The sequence below is a fragment of the Micromesistius poutassou genome (genome assembly GCF_964030765.1).
Source record: "Micromesistius poutassou genome assembly, chromosome: 6".
NCBI classification, from domain to species: domain Eukaryota; kingdom Metazoa; phylum Chordata; class Actinopteri; order Gadiformes; family Gadidae; genus Micromesistius; species Micromesistius poutassou.
This window is the reverse complement of record NC_140276.1, coordinates 2,750,142-2,764,490: the sequence shown is the minus strand read 5'-3', so window position 1 is coordinate 2,764,490 and position 14,349 is coordinate 2,750,142. Positions and strand designations below refer to the sequence as shown.

Below are 14,349 nucleotides of genomic sequence, written 5' to 3'. Positions count from 1 at the left end.
TAAGGGTGTAATTTCCCCCCCAGCCGTCACCTCTTTTATAAACAGACTCTTGACGGTCTCTCTCTCTCTCTCTCTCTCTCTCTCTCTCTCTCTCTCTCTCTCTCTCTCTCTCTCTCTCTCTCTCTCTCTCTCTCTCTCTCTCTCTCTCTCTCTCTCTCTCTCTCTCTCTCTCTCTCTCTCTCTCTCGTGTCCCGCGGTGGGACAGGTGATGAGGGACACAGACACCCAGGTGAAATGGCCGTCCAAGTTGAAAATCGGTGCCAAGTCCAAGAAAGGTGACCCAATCCTGATATTCCACGCACACTTTGTAATAATGTCCTCCTCAACTTCCTGTGATGTAGATCCATCCACAGATATATTGATGATGTGTGTCATATCCTGGATGCGAAGCAATGCTCTCAAATACATGACGTTAAATGTACTCTTGTCTTCCCCTGTGTAACGGGACTCTCTCACCTCAACCTAGACCCACATGTGAAGGTGGAGGGAAAGAGAGCCAATGTTCTGGAAGCCAAAAGGAAAATCTTGGAAATTCTGGAGACCAAGGTAAGGGTAAACCGAATGTTGTAGTCGCTATCATTAACTGTAGACTGGAGTCTGATGCTAAGTTACAGCTAAGATGAGGCTTGTGCAACAGAGCCTCTTGTATCTGCATCTCATCCTACCAAATTTGTAAACTACCTCAGAAAAATACTATTGTTACTTGAGATGGTGGCTTGAGACGGTGATTTGACATGGTGATTTGAGATGGTGATTTGAGACTATGATTTGAGATGGTGACTTGAGACTGTGATTTGTGACGGTGATTTGAGATGGTGACTTGAGAAGGTGATTTGAGACGGTGATTTTGGGCGCCCCCCCCGCCAGGTGAACAAGGTGACCCTGAAGATGGACGTGGCCCACACGGAGCACTCCCATGTGATCGGTAAAGGGGGCGGGAACATCAAGAAGGTCATGGGGGTCACTTCTTGTCACATCCACTTCCCGGACTCCAACCGCCACAACGCCACGGGCGAGAAGAGCAACCAGGTAGCGCTCCGTCTGGCGTGTCTTGGGGTCTGCGTGCAATGGGATTACGCGTGGAATGATGGTTGGCTCAATCATGAACGCATTTAACTAATGGAGCAATTATCCCATGATGAGGCAGGCGTATTGATGATGGTAATAAGTCCTTCCCCGGTGTCTGTGCAGGTGTCGATCGCCGGGCCTGTTGAGGGGGTGGAGGCAGCACGGAGAAGCATCAGAGTGAGTGGTCGCCATTTGCATTGGAAGTGATTCATTATAGAGAGCGCAGGATTTGTTGCCAAAGATGTTAAAGCTATTCCTTCCCCTGTCCCTCTCTTCCTCCCCTTCTCCATCCGTCCTATCTCTGCCTCCGCTCCGTCCGTCTCCTTCCTCCCTCTTTGACGACTTCACCATCTCTCTCTCTATTTCTATCTCTCTTCTTCTCTCTCACTCTCTCCCTCCCGCTCTCTCTCTCTCTTTCTCTCTGTCAAATCAATTTCAATTCAACGTTAACATTTCAAAAGGAAAAAAAATGGAAAGATTACAAACAAATGAAAAACCGAAAGAGAAATATAGATGATCAATGCTCTCTGGTCCAGGACGGTTTCTGTAAGCGCAGCAAGGCCTGGGCATCCATTGTGACACAAGGTAGGGTTCACTCAGGAGGATTCAAGGATTCACTCAGATCTGTATAGCCAGACACCGACGATTCAGACATCTAATTAACTTCCTGACGAGCGACAATGGGCTCTCAGCTTAGATCCGGGGAGCGAACCCCTTCCCCCAGAGAGGAACCGGCAGCAGGAAGCTATCTGTGCTATACATGCATCGCACAAAAAAGCGCCTGGAGTCACGAGAAGACGAGGAGCGACTCATAAGCTTTACACTTCTGCACACAGGACCAGATAGCACAGGGAGCTGGCCCTGCGCCTAGAGCCCCCAGATAAGGCCCTTAGCCGCTGCGGCTGTGAGGGGCCCCACCGCTCAGCAGACAGTGACGGATAACAGAGCGTGAGCGGTGACCTTCACACACACAGAGAGAGGACTGGGTCGTGACACGTACCAAAGGTTTACATGAGGATACGAATGAGAAAGAGGCCTGGACGACTGCTGTGGTTTGTCATATCAGGTGACATCACGTAAACTCTTAACCCTAAAGGGTGATAAATAGTAAACTCCTAACTCCAAACCTCTCCCTCCCAGGACCTGCAGCCCCTGGTCCTGACCTTCGACCTCCCGGCCGGCCCGCTGCCCCAGCCCCAGCTGGACGCGGGCTCCCCCGTCATCCAGCAGGTGTGCCAGGCCCTGGGGGTGGGGGTGAGCTTCAGGGCGATCCCCCCGCAGCCCCCGCCGGCCCACCGGACCCCCGCCGCGGCCCAGCCGCTGTACGCCAGCCGGTGCAGCGTGCGCGGGCTGCAGGGCAGCGCGGCCGACGTCCAGGTGGGTGGTAGGGACGGGGACGGCAGCGCTGAGCCCGTCTCTGTGGGCGGGGGGGGCGGACGGGCTCGTGTTACTGGTGAGGCGAGCAGACAGAAGACACCGGACAGGGTTTTTTTTAAGGAGGGCTTCAGGCCAGGTGATACAGCTGAGGACACGGATTAGTGTTACTGTGGGGTTTATGTAAGGGGAGGACGGTGTGGTGGTTAGTGGTCTGAATGGTCCTGGGCTATAGATGACGTCCTTTGACCTTAATGAAGTCGTTCAGAATTACCTGTGAGTGGCTTTGGAGAAAAGCGTCTGCTGAATGACTCGGTAACGGTAACGGATGTGAGCTTAAGGAGAAGGTTCTTCTGAACGGAATCTGCATAATTGTAGTCGTTTTACTTGATGGATGGATGAACTGACAGACGGATAGATAAACAGAAACCAAGAGACAGACAGACAGACAGACAGACAGACAGATAGACTGACAGGAAGACACACACACACACACACACACACGCGCACACACACATACACACACACACACACACACACACACACACACAACCACACACGACCACACACAATCACACACAACCACACACAACCGAACACACACACACACACACACACACACACAACCACACACGACCACACACAACCAAACACACACACACACACACACACACAGGCAGACATACAGACAGGCAGACAGAGAGACAGACAGATAGACTGACAGGAAGACACACACACACACAACCACACACAACCAAACACAACCAAACACACACACACACACACACACACACAGGCAGACATACAGACAGGCAGACAGAGAGACAGACAGATAGACTGACAGGAAGACACACACACACACACAACCACACACAACCAAACACAACCAAACACACACACACACACACACACACACACACACAGGCAGACATACAGACAGGCAGACAGAGACAGACAGGGAGACAGACAGACAGACAGACAGACCGGGCTACAGAGAGAGACAGACAGACAGACAGACAGACAGAGAGAGACAGACAGGGAGACAGGGAGACAGACAGACCGGGCTACAGAGAGAGACAGACATACAGACAGGCAGACAGAGAGAGACAGACAGACAGACAGACAGACAGACAGACGGGGCTACAGAGAGAGAGACAGACAGACAGACAGACAGACAGACGGGCTACAGAGAGAGAGACACTCACCCTGCCCCCCCGCCGCCTGCAGAAGGCGGTGTGTGTGCTGATGGAGCTGCTGCTGGGGCCCGAGGTCGGAGGTCAGGGGGCGGGGCTGATCGTCTCCAGCCAGCTGGACGTCACCTCCCAGCAGCACCTCTTCATGCTGGGGCAGAACGGCGCGCACTTCCTGGCCGTCATGCACCAGACCCAGACGCAGATCGTCCTGCCGGACCTGGCCGCGCCCCAGAGCCCCCCCTCGCTGCTGGTCCGGGGCAGCCCGGAGGGAGTGTGCCTGGCCAGGCAGCAGCTCATGGTAGGGCGGGCTCCACCGCGGGGGGGGGTTAGGGCGGGGAACCAGGGGGGAACGCTGGGTGCTGTTAAGGGCTCAGAAAGGAGAACGTTGGGGAGTTCTCTCTCCAACTCAAACCAGTCGTTTTGTCGTATTAGGATTGAAGCGATTGTATATGGCATAATGATAAAATATAATGACAAATAAACATTTAGTTTGAACATGAAAAAGCGGAGTAGCAGTACATATTTTGTAATGTAAAAGTAATAAATATTGTGTGTATGTGTGTGTGTGTGTGTGTGTGTGCGTGCGCTTGTGTCATCATCATGTGCCATACACATGCAGGACTGTCTCCCCGTGTGTCTGATGTTTGACATGCGTGAGGACGGGGAGACGGACCCCCGGAGACTGAACCAGATGATGCAGGACCTGGAGGTCTTCATCAGCATCAAGCCCAAGGTCAAGCAGACCAGCAAGGTACCCCACCCCCCCCCCCCCCACAGAGCCCTGTACACGTGTCATGATTTACCTTTACAGTGTGTTTACAGCAGCCAGGCCGGCCTTTATAGACTACCCTTACATCGGTGGTGGCTGGGTCCACTTTTACTGACTGAACACACACCCTCTCCGTGGTCATAACCAGGAAAAACTGTTCCAAAACAGTGGAAGCCAAGAAGAATAACATAACGTTGTGGACCAATTGACTAAATAATTAATTTGGTTAGTGGAAAATTCACACAATGAGGCAGAAAAATCTGACCATATTGAATCTATCAAAAAACACACCCCACCCATGTCAACACAACACACACATCTCGTCATACACAGGAGCCGTTTCACGTGTCGTCTAATCAGGGGGGTGGATTGTTGTCGGCGTGGACTCACCTCTCCAAGAACAACGGGTCATGACCCCTTTAACCCCTAGAGGAAGCATCCTTGAGCGAGGTCTGCTAGCTAGTCTGGACTCCACGCATCTCACCGTAGACACAAGGATCTGCCAGCTGCCATATTTATTTTTGGCAAAAAACTGTTTGCCAACTTGTTTAAGAAGCCTGCCGTGTCCTCAGACTGCAGTTATTGATCGCTTTGGCTGAATCCTCACAAATCAGACTTTAAGATTCCTATCTGAAGTCTGGTGGGAGACGGGCTCAAACTCTGTCTGAACGGGGGCCTTGTTTTGTTCTTAGTATTTATTTTGACTAATGACGTTGCTGGAGGCGGGGATCTGTTACGTAGCCTAATTGGCACACACAAATCTGGCGAGCAGTAGAGACCCGCGAAGAAAGTGTCTTTAAATGATTCAAATCAGCATGTGGACTGGCCACTGTGAAATCGACTTCTTAAAACTTCTTGAAAGCTTCATCCGCTCACACAAATGATTTTCTCTTTCGGAGAGTATCTACCGATGAGAAAAAGGATCAGGAAACTAGGCTTAGCAAGGAAAAAGTTCTGCTATAACATAGCGGGACTGCTGGACCTGAAGGTTCTGCTGGAACACAGTGGGAGATACGTCTGTGGGTGACTGTGAGTGTGGGTGTCTCCTGAGGTCAGTCGGTGGTGGTGAAGGGCCTGGAGCGGAACATGTCCAGCCTGTACGAGGCCCGCCGTCTGCTCCTGGGGCTGGACTCCTGTGAGATGGCCAAGGTCATCCAGCCGACCCCCGACCCCACCAACGGGCTGACTCACTATTGGCTGAGCATGTTGCTGCAGCAGCTCCGCCTGGCTGAGCAAGGTGAGTGTCCTCTGCCTACCTGTGGTTTCCATTGTTTGTGTGCGCTTCCTATATGGGTCTTGAAGAGTAACTCAAAGATGAAATCAAAGGCATAGCTCCATCGCTGGTGGAGGAAGTGATAAAATGATGAAAACAGGAATTTGCAATTTTGCCGTTAGTCTTGTATGTACTACTCTGATGTAGTAGTGAATTACACTTTCCTGTTTGTCCGCCAGGCCCTTTGCCCACCCAGGTGGCGATTGGTTCTCAGTGTCACAACAAGCCCCGCCCATCACTGCCCCCAGGCCTGGCCACGCCCACCGAGGAAGGGCGGTCGGGTCTGACCTGGACCGGGTCCGACTGCCGTCCCCTGGAAAAGGTTTAGCGCTGCCGTCCACACGCATCGCCTCCACAACACTTGACTTAAGTGCTAGCACTAAACACGAGACAAACGCCCCGGTCACATGACTTGACACACGTCGCCCGCCCCCTCCCTCAGATCCCGGAGAACGAGGACCACTCGGGCCAATCGGAGCAGGAGAGCGCCGATTGGCCCGCGCCGGCGACCTCGGCGGAGGCGGGCGAGGCGGTGAGCGGCGGCGGCGGCGGCGGCCACGCCCGGACGCTGGGCGGACGCAGGGGCAGCCTGCAGGGGCCGGAGCACTGCAGGGTGTTCAACCTGGGGAGGAGGCACTCCACGGGACAGGCCTTCACACACAGGTCAGCACACACACACACACAGACACACACGCACACACACACACACACACATACAGACACACGCACACACATAGACACACACACACATGCAGACACACACACACACATACAGACACACATACACATACAGACACACACACACACACGCACACAGACATGCACATACACACACACACGCACACACACGCATGCACATACACACACACACACATACAGACACACACACACACACATGCATACACACACACACACGCACAGACACACACACACACACACACACACACACACAGACACACACACATACACACACGCACACACACATACAGACACACACACACATACAGACACACATACACACACACACGCACACGTACACACACACACATACAGACACACACACACACACACACACACACACACACACACACACACACACACACACATACAGACACACACACACACACTCACACGCCCACACACAGCTGCCTCCAAACACACCCTGTACACACCGTGAATCCGTCAGAGAGACGTCGTTGTCTTTTTGTTTTATTCGCGAGCTATTCTCAGCCTCGAAATCTAAATCGTGCGTCGCATCTGGAGTCCTGTGGCTCGTGAAGAGCGCATCCGGACAAAGGGCGCCCCGGGGGGGGGCTGCCGCTGGTTATCTGTGTGCGTCCTCGTCATCGGATGTCGTCTCTGTAATGAATCAGCACGCGGGGAGGAACAGGAGCAAAGCTCGTTACTGTCAGCCCCGCTCTTACAGACGGCCTGCACTCACTGACCCCCAGTCCACGTGTGTGTTTGCCAATCTGTGGTGTGTGTGTGTGCGTGTTTGGTGGCGTGTTGCATGTACGTGTCTGTGTGTGTGTGTGTATGTGTGTGTGTGTGTGTGTATGTATGTGTTTGCGCGCGCATGTGTGTGTGTGCATGTGCATGTACGTGTGTGTGTGTGTGTGCGTGTGTGTGTGTACGTACGTGTGTATGTGTGTGCGTGTACGTGCGTGCGTGCGTGTGTGTGTGTGCATGTGTATGTATGTATGTATGTGTTTGTGTGTGCGTGCGTGCGTGTGCGTGTGTGTGTGTGTGTGTGTGCGTGTGTGTGTGTGTCCAGACTGCTGAGCGGGGAGCTGGAGGGAGGTGCGAGGAGAGACAGGAGGAGCAGCCTGAGGAGGGAGGTGATGCTGGTCCACGGCGCTCCGGATGAGTCATCACTCAGGGACGATGAGTCATCACCCGGGGACGAGGTGACTCACCTGGAGAGAACAAACCTCCTGTCGGGCTTCTTGTTTCGTCTCTGCCACTTGACCGGCCCGTTCCTTACGCTGTCTGACAATAATCGCCTGTGATGGAGTTGTGAATATTCTCAATCTATTCTGCTGAATCTATGAATCTAAATCTTGAAACTTTAATTTGTTTATTAAACCGTAATAGAGGAAGAACTGATTGTGTCCGAATGGAGAGAGAGAGAGAGAGACACAGGGTGGACAGATAATATCCTCTTGTTATGTTTTCATATGTTTAAGTTGTAGAAAATAATAATGACCCCTTGCTCATAAGTTATAAATAACATCAGATCGTTTTTATAATTTATTGACCTGTCTTTTGGCTTTAACATTAAGCCACGCATAAACAACGTTCAGAATGTGGGAAATGCATATCCGTCCTCTACATCCTCCATTGTTTCTTCGGCGCTAATGACGTGTCCCGTGTCTAACAACACCTCTCCCGTTTTCCCTCCTGCAGGATTACGACTACGAACAGAAGAAGCTGCTCGCCTCCCGAGGCAAGTCCTTCTCAAGGAGAGCTCATGAAACTCTCATACGCCTCCTCATTGTTAGCTTCAGGTTCCATTTTGCACTCCTGTGTTTGTCCTTGATTCATCACTGGACGTGAGACCAATATAGCAACATGACACAACAGCGGCCCAGCCGGCCTGCCCGGAAGCTGAGAGCGAGTCACCGAGAGATCCTTCCAGCCACACACACACTCCAGTCCTCCTCTGACCTAATGAAGGGCGTCGGAAGATCCAAACATGCCAACCTCTCATCACACGGTTGATGGCAGTGTGCTTCGCTCTGTGCTAGACGACCGCCGTTTTGATGGTTTGCTGCTTTGGCGTTGGAGTGGGAGAGGGGAGACGTAGGGAAAGCGAGCCAGGGAACGTAATAACGGCACCCAGGTTTGGAGCCGCCAGCCGCGCGATGCCAAAGGAAGAGAGAGTGGAGCGGATCTGTTTGAATGCTGCTCCTCGCCAAAGTTATAATTGAGCAGCACTGGCACAGCCGCCAAACTAACACTGGTTTGGTCAATACACACACACACACACACACACACACGCAATCACGCACACACACACACACATGCAATCACGCACACACACATGCACAGACACACACACACACACACACTTACCAACACAAAGTTTAGACATGCACAGAACCAAGAATGCAGCCTCATCTGTCCTCCAGAATGAGTGCTTTCATGCGTCCAGCAGCCAAACGATGCTCTGTTCCCTCATCAGATCATTCCTTCATGGAATTAGGAATTAGCGGAGTGAATGAGCCATCTGCCCCGGCACCACTATGACACCCCTACGCCAGAATATGAAAAGGGACACACACACACTCACGCACACACACACGCACACACACACACACACACTACATACGCACACAAATGATACCCAACACGTCCCACACTTTTTGATTGTGTCTCACTTTCTGTAGGAGTTGTGCACTTGCACAAACCTTTTTCTTATTCTGGCCCCAGCCCCGAGGACCAGGAGAGGATCCTGAGGTGATTTGTCAAAGTGCCAGCCAGCTCTTAATACTTCTTAATCCCCGCAGCCTGCGCTCCGTCGAGGCTGCCGGGCGCCGGTGTTTAGGGAGCCATCCCTCTTTATTAAACAGCACTTGAGGGATGGAGTCTGCCGCTGCTCCAGAGTAGTCCGCTGCCACGTCCTACGCCTAACAGGTTCTCCCTCTGCTGCAGCAGCAGCAGCAGCAGAGGGAGAGAGTGGCAGTGGACCACTCTGGAGTTATAAAGGCCCGCGTTTCTGAGTGACACGCCCACTCTCTCTCTGGGCTCTCTCTGTGGCTGTGATGACCGTCGATTCATCACAAAGCGTTCCCCTCTTTCTGGAGAAACAGTCTGGATGTCTCTTTAATGGGCTCGTTGAAGGCGTCTCCTCACATACGCCGGACGCCGGAGAGAGTGTGTGTGTGTGTGTGTGTGTGTGTGTGTGTGTGTGTGTGTGTGTGTGTGTGTGTGTGTGTGTGTGTGTGAGTGCCTGAGAGACAGGCCCAGGTTCGTAACTGCTCTTGTTTGAAGCCGCTTCAGCCAACTTTATTTCATCACGTCACGTTCTGTGGCAACACAACGCTTTTATGCTAATTATCCGTGACACTGCCCCACAAAGCATCTCCCCCCCTGCTTTGAAGTCCCCGGCCCCTTCAGAACATTAGGTCAAAATCACTTGAGACGGTCCAGAAGAGTCCCTGAATCCACTGGAACGGCATGATGGAGGAGAGGGGCTGCAGATAGAGCTGAGGGAAGAGGGCTGACACTTGAACCCTATCAGGCTGTGTCCATCTCTGTAGGCCTGTGTTTGTGATCACTTCGGTATTGCTACAGGGAACAAACACCAACAGCCCTAAAGTTTACGTATATATACTAACAGTTATTAACTTTTGAAATGTCTCTGCTTTTCTGTGTGTGTGTGTGTGTGTGTGTGTGTGTGTTTGGTTGTGTTTGTGTGTTTGATTGCGTGTGTGTATTCATTTGTGGTTGTGTGTGCGTGTATTCATGTGTGATCGTGTGTGTGTGTGTGTGTGTGTGTGTATTCATGTGTGATTGTGTGTGTGTCTGTGATTGTGTGTATGTGTGTGTATTTATGTGTGATTGTTTGTGATTGTATGTCTGTGTGATTGTGTCTGTGCGTTTATTCATGTGTGATTGCATGTGTGTGTGTGTGTGTGTGTGTGTGTATCTGTATGCGTGTCTGTTTCTGCATTGTTCCCTCTCACAGCCATGCAGAGGACGCCCACGGTGACGGAGGTCCAGACCCCCACGGACCACTGGAGCGGCCTGGGCTTCTCCAAGTCCATGCCGGCCGAGGCTGTGAAGGAGCTGCGCAACGTGAGCCGGCGCTGCTACAAGCCCTACCTGAGCGACGGCAGCAGCGGCCAACTGGTAGGAGGAAGGGTCTCCGGACCATAGCGTCTACACGCATCCGCAGTTATATATCGCCTATTAAAGATTCCTCCATGGGTGGTTTCCGTGAGCTCCGTGAGTTTTGTTTGCACAGCCTTGGCTTCCACACAGCAATATCTACTTCCCAGGGAATCACTTTTCCTCATAATTTTTAGAAGAGCCATATGATGCACGGCCCGCCCGTTAGCCAGGAGACAGTGTTTTGTTTATTCCTACTGATGCCTCCTCTAATACGAGCGTTTATCTCGCTGTGCGGTGATGGTGATTTTTCCCCCGAGCTCGCCAATTTGCACGCCCAGTTACCCCGGCCGCGGTGCCATCAGCAGCCCTGAGTGAAACAATGGATGCTCGCCGTCGTCGTCGTATTTACCTGGGGCCCCCGCATTATCAGCGCAGCTGCGAGCTCTGTCCGCCCCCCCCCCCCCCCCACCCCCCCCCCCACGAGCCTCCGTAACTCGTGGCATCTGCTCGGGGAATACACGATGTGCTGGAGTGATGGAGGACGCGACCTGAGGAGAATTAGACGGGCTGCTGCTAGGCGGGGAAACAGAGCCAATCATTTCCTTCTCCACAGCTGTTGTGTTATCTGAGATGAGGCGATGGGAGGGCGAGCTTACCGTTATTGCTAAAAACGATCTATCGGCTTCTCTTAGTTCTCTCTCTCTTTGTGTGGTATTCCTGAACAATTGATGGGTTTGATTTGCGTTTTTTCTTTGTACCCAGAGAACCATGGTGTGTATTGTGTGTGTGTGTGTGTGTGTGTGTGTGTGTGTGTGTGTGTGTGTACCCGTACACCTGATGACTGGGCCTGAAGACTGGTTCTGATGACTGGTTCTGATGTCTGTCTGTGTCCCCTGTCCCCTGCAGGCCTGGGCGCACCAGGCCACGAGGGACAGAGCGTCTAACGGCAGTAACTCGGACAACTGGAGGGACCGGAGGGGCTCTGCGTCTTCAGCCTCGTCCGTCCCCAACTCCTCCTCTTCTTCCTCCTCCTCACCCTCGTCTCCTCCAGCCCAGTTCTCCTCCTTCTTCTCCTCCTCCTCCTCCTCCTCCTCCTCCTCCAACAATCCTTTACCTCCCTTTGCGTCCTCCTCTTGTAACAGAGGGAGGGGAAACGACAAGGCCGGTGAGTCTCCTCCAAAACATGACCTAATGTCTGCGTTTTCATTTCATCTGGACATAGTGGACCTACTATGTTTTAGATTTGAATGGTTAGCTTACTCAGCTGAATTTAATTCTATTAAAAAACTACATTTTAACGAGTAAATATGACAATTTTAATTATTTGTTACATTCATCTCTTAAATTCATATTCATACGAATTCTTCCCAATCACATGTTTACTTTTCAGAATACAATTTTTACTAGTGTGCTAATGTAATTGTGCCAATGGAGCCGAGACTATTAAATTAGTGACTAAACCCTGGAACAGGTCAACAGCAAAACTGGAATTTGCCCTCATGACAAAACTAACTCATTTTGTTAATTTTAAAAATAGTAAATCTTTGCCTGGATCCTCTCTGAGTTGTACCTTCACTTTCCTTCATTCTGATTGGTTGATCTGGCTGACCTCTGGCCCACAGCGGACAGCTTCCTGTGCAGCAGTGGCAGTTACTTTGAAGGCAGGGCCTCTTGCTCCAGGAGGGCGTCGACATGCAGCCAGAGAAGCCCCTCCCCCGTGGAGGATGACCTGCCGGAGGTTCTCTGTCAGCTGGGCCTCGGGAAGTACGTGGATGTGCTCCGCCAGCAAGAGGTACACACACACACACACACACACACAACACACACACAACACAACACATGCACACACAAACACACACACCTGCACGCACATACACACAAACACAGTAACAAACACTTAAACTCCAAGACACATACACACACACACACACACACACGCACAAACACATGCACACACAAACACACACACCTGCACGCACATACACACAAACACAGTAACAAACACTTAAACTCCAAGACACATACATACACACACACATACACACACACACACACTACTTACTACTGCTACTTCCCTAAAGACACACATACACTCACATGCACATCTCTCTCATTCTCACACCACCTCTCTCCAGTGACGGACTGGACGGTCTGGCATTTGGGCAGACTGACCCCCCCCCCGTCAACATTACCCGCGGCCGGTTATAATGCGCAAATGCCCGGGCCGTTTTTTGCTCCCAGTCCGCCACTGCCTCTCTCTCTCTCCTTTTTCGACTGTCTCCACTTGACGTAGTCCATATGCAACCCAATCACCAATCACTGGCCAACGAGCAGCAGCAGCAGCAGCGGTGTCAATAAGCCACACTGGATTGTTCCGTTGCTCTCTCCAACGGCGTTATTGAAATGATGACGTGACGGTGGAACGTGTCGGTGTCGGTGGTTCTCTCACTGGATTGTTCCACTCTGGTCTCTACTGCTGCATCGTCCCCACGCTGGGTTCTGTGTGAGTGGCGTCGTGTGATGGTGGTGGTGGTGGAACGTGTCGCTGATGCTGGCTCTCCCACCAGATTGACTACCAGACCTTCCTGACGCTGTCCGATGAGGACCTGAAGGAGGTGGGGGTGTCCACCTTTGGGGCCCGACGCAAGATGTTACTGGCGATCTCTGGTGAGTCTGCGGAGAGTTTACCGCCCGTCTCACTCACTGCTCCTCTCGGAGGAACGCACAAAATGTACTCAAATCATTTGTATAAATAATCTATAACAATCTATATTCGTATTTACATATACTACAATAGTATATGAATACTGTAATGTATTATGTTTATATGTTATTATTTTGATTATATTGAATTGTAATTGACTATATTATTTTATATTGTGTTCTTCTCTGTTCTATTCAAGAGTTGACCAGAAGCAAGAGGAGGCTCTCTGACACGTCCAGTTTGAAGTCAGTCTACCTGGAGGGCGGGGCCAGCGGGCGACTCCCACCAATCGTGGATCTGGAGGTGGCTGGGCAGAGCAAGCATTGGTGAAACCTCAAGGGGGTCACTCAACTGTCGCTCAACATCATGGTTCATGTGTGGGGTTTGCTCAGAAATATATACTGTAGGTATTCTACGTCTGACTCTACAGCCGTAACCAAAAGAGTTTTATCCAAACGCGACAAGAAGGTCTGACTTATTCGACTTTTGATTCAGTGAGAGACGCACAATGTAGAAATACATCGGATGAATGTGCTTTTTTATTTTGTCTTTGTAAAAGGGAATTACTTGGTCTTTATTTTGTGTCAAATTTGTCTACTCTGCTTTTGCTGTTAAAATGTTACTGGAAACCACTACCTTTGCAATGTGAATAAAGTTTGTAGGTTATGCTTAAATCTGCCAAGTTTCAATGATATAACAGTATCAGTTTGAGTAACCTTGAGAGATAAGCCTCTTTTTGTAATTCCCAATCAAACGTCAGCGGCCAGTAAGGTGACCACCAGAGGGCGCTGCTGCACCGCGCCTCAATGAGGCATTCGGGTCGCACTGTTACTATTATTGCGTCCAACATAATGGATTTGTTTCAGAAACTACTTCAGTGGCATTAGAGAAATGGATGGATCAGCCGACTGTTGGGAGTAGCGTAGGTACTCACTCAGATGAGCAAAAAAATATCCGTAATGGGTAAATAGACAAATTGGCGTAGTGGGCTGGAGGTAATGTGAAACCGCTGCTGATATCGCTGTGTCCTGGCAATGCAATTTAATGTATTCGCTGTTCACCAGCGGTTAAGCCAGTGGAACCGCGAACCACGTTGAATAAATTAGCGGGCGAGTTCTCTTCGTTTCTCAAC

At 51.1% G+C, this 14,349-nt stretch overlaps 1 protein-coding gene across 1 annotated transcript in view; it reads left to right on the top strand.

The window, feature by feature from the left end:
- The window catches only part of bicc2 (bicaudal C homolog 2), a gene marked incomplete at both ends in the record, with an annotated part of 17,765 nt that extends 4,218 nt beyond the window's left edge, over positions 1-13,547 (top strand). Inside the window, 17 exons of the mRNA XM_084469092.1 lie at positions 206-275; positions 467-546; positions 868-1,029; positions 1,192-1,245; positions 2,209-2,445; positions 3,670-3,933; positions 4,255-4,386; positions 5,461-5,641; positions 5,857-5,999; positions 6,120-6,340; positions 7,452-7,584; positions 8,084-8,123; positions 10,368-10,531; positions 11,420-11,543; positions 12,136-12,305; positions 13,081-13,180; positions 13,417-13,547. Of these exons, the coding sequence (XP_084325218.1) occupies positions 206-275; positions 467-546; positions 868-1,029; positions 1,192-1,245; positions 2,209-2,445; positions 3,670-3,933; positions 4,255-4,386; positions 5,461-5,641; positions 5,857-5,999; positions 6,120-6,340; positions 7,452-7,584; positions 8,084-8,123; positions 10,368-10,531; positions 11,420-11,543; positions 12,136-12,305; positions 13,081-13,180; positions 13,417-13,547 (2,406 nt within the window). The remainder of the gene's footprint in view (positions 1-205; positions 276-466; positions 547-867; positions 1,030-1,191; positions 1,246-2,208; positions 2,446-3,669; positions 3,934-4,254; positions 4,387-5,460; positions 5,642-5,856; positions 6,000-6,119; positions 6,341-7,451; positions 7,585-8,083; positions 8,124-10,367; positions 10,532-11,419; positions 11,544-12,135; positions 12,306-13,080; positions 13,181-13,416) is intronic.
- Between the last annotated feature and the right edge of the window lie 802 nt (positions 13,548-14,349).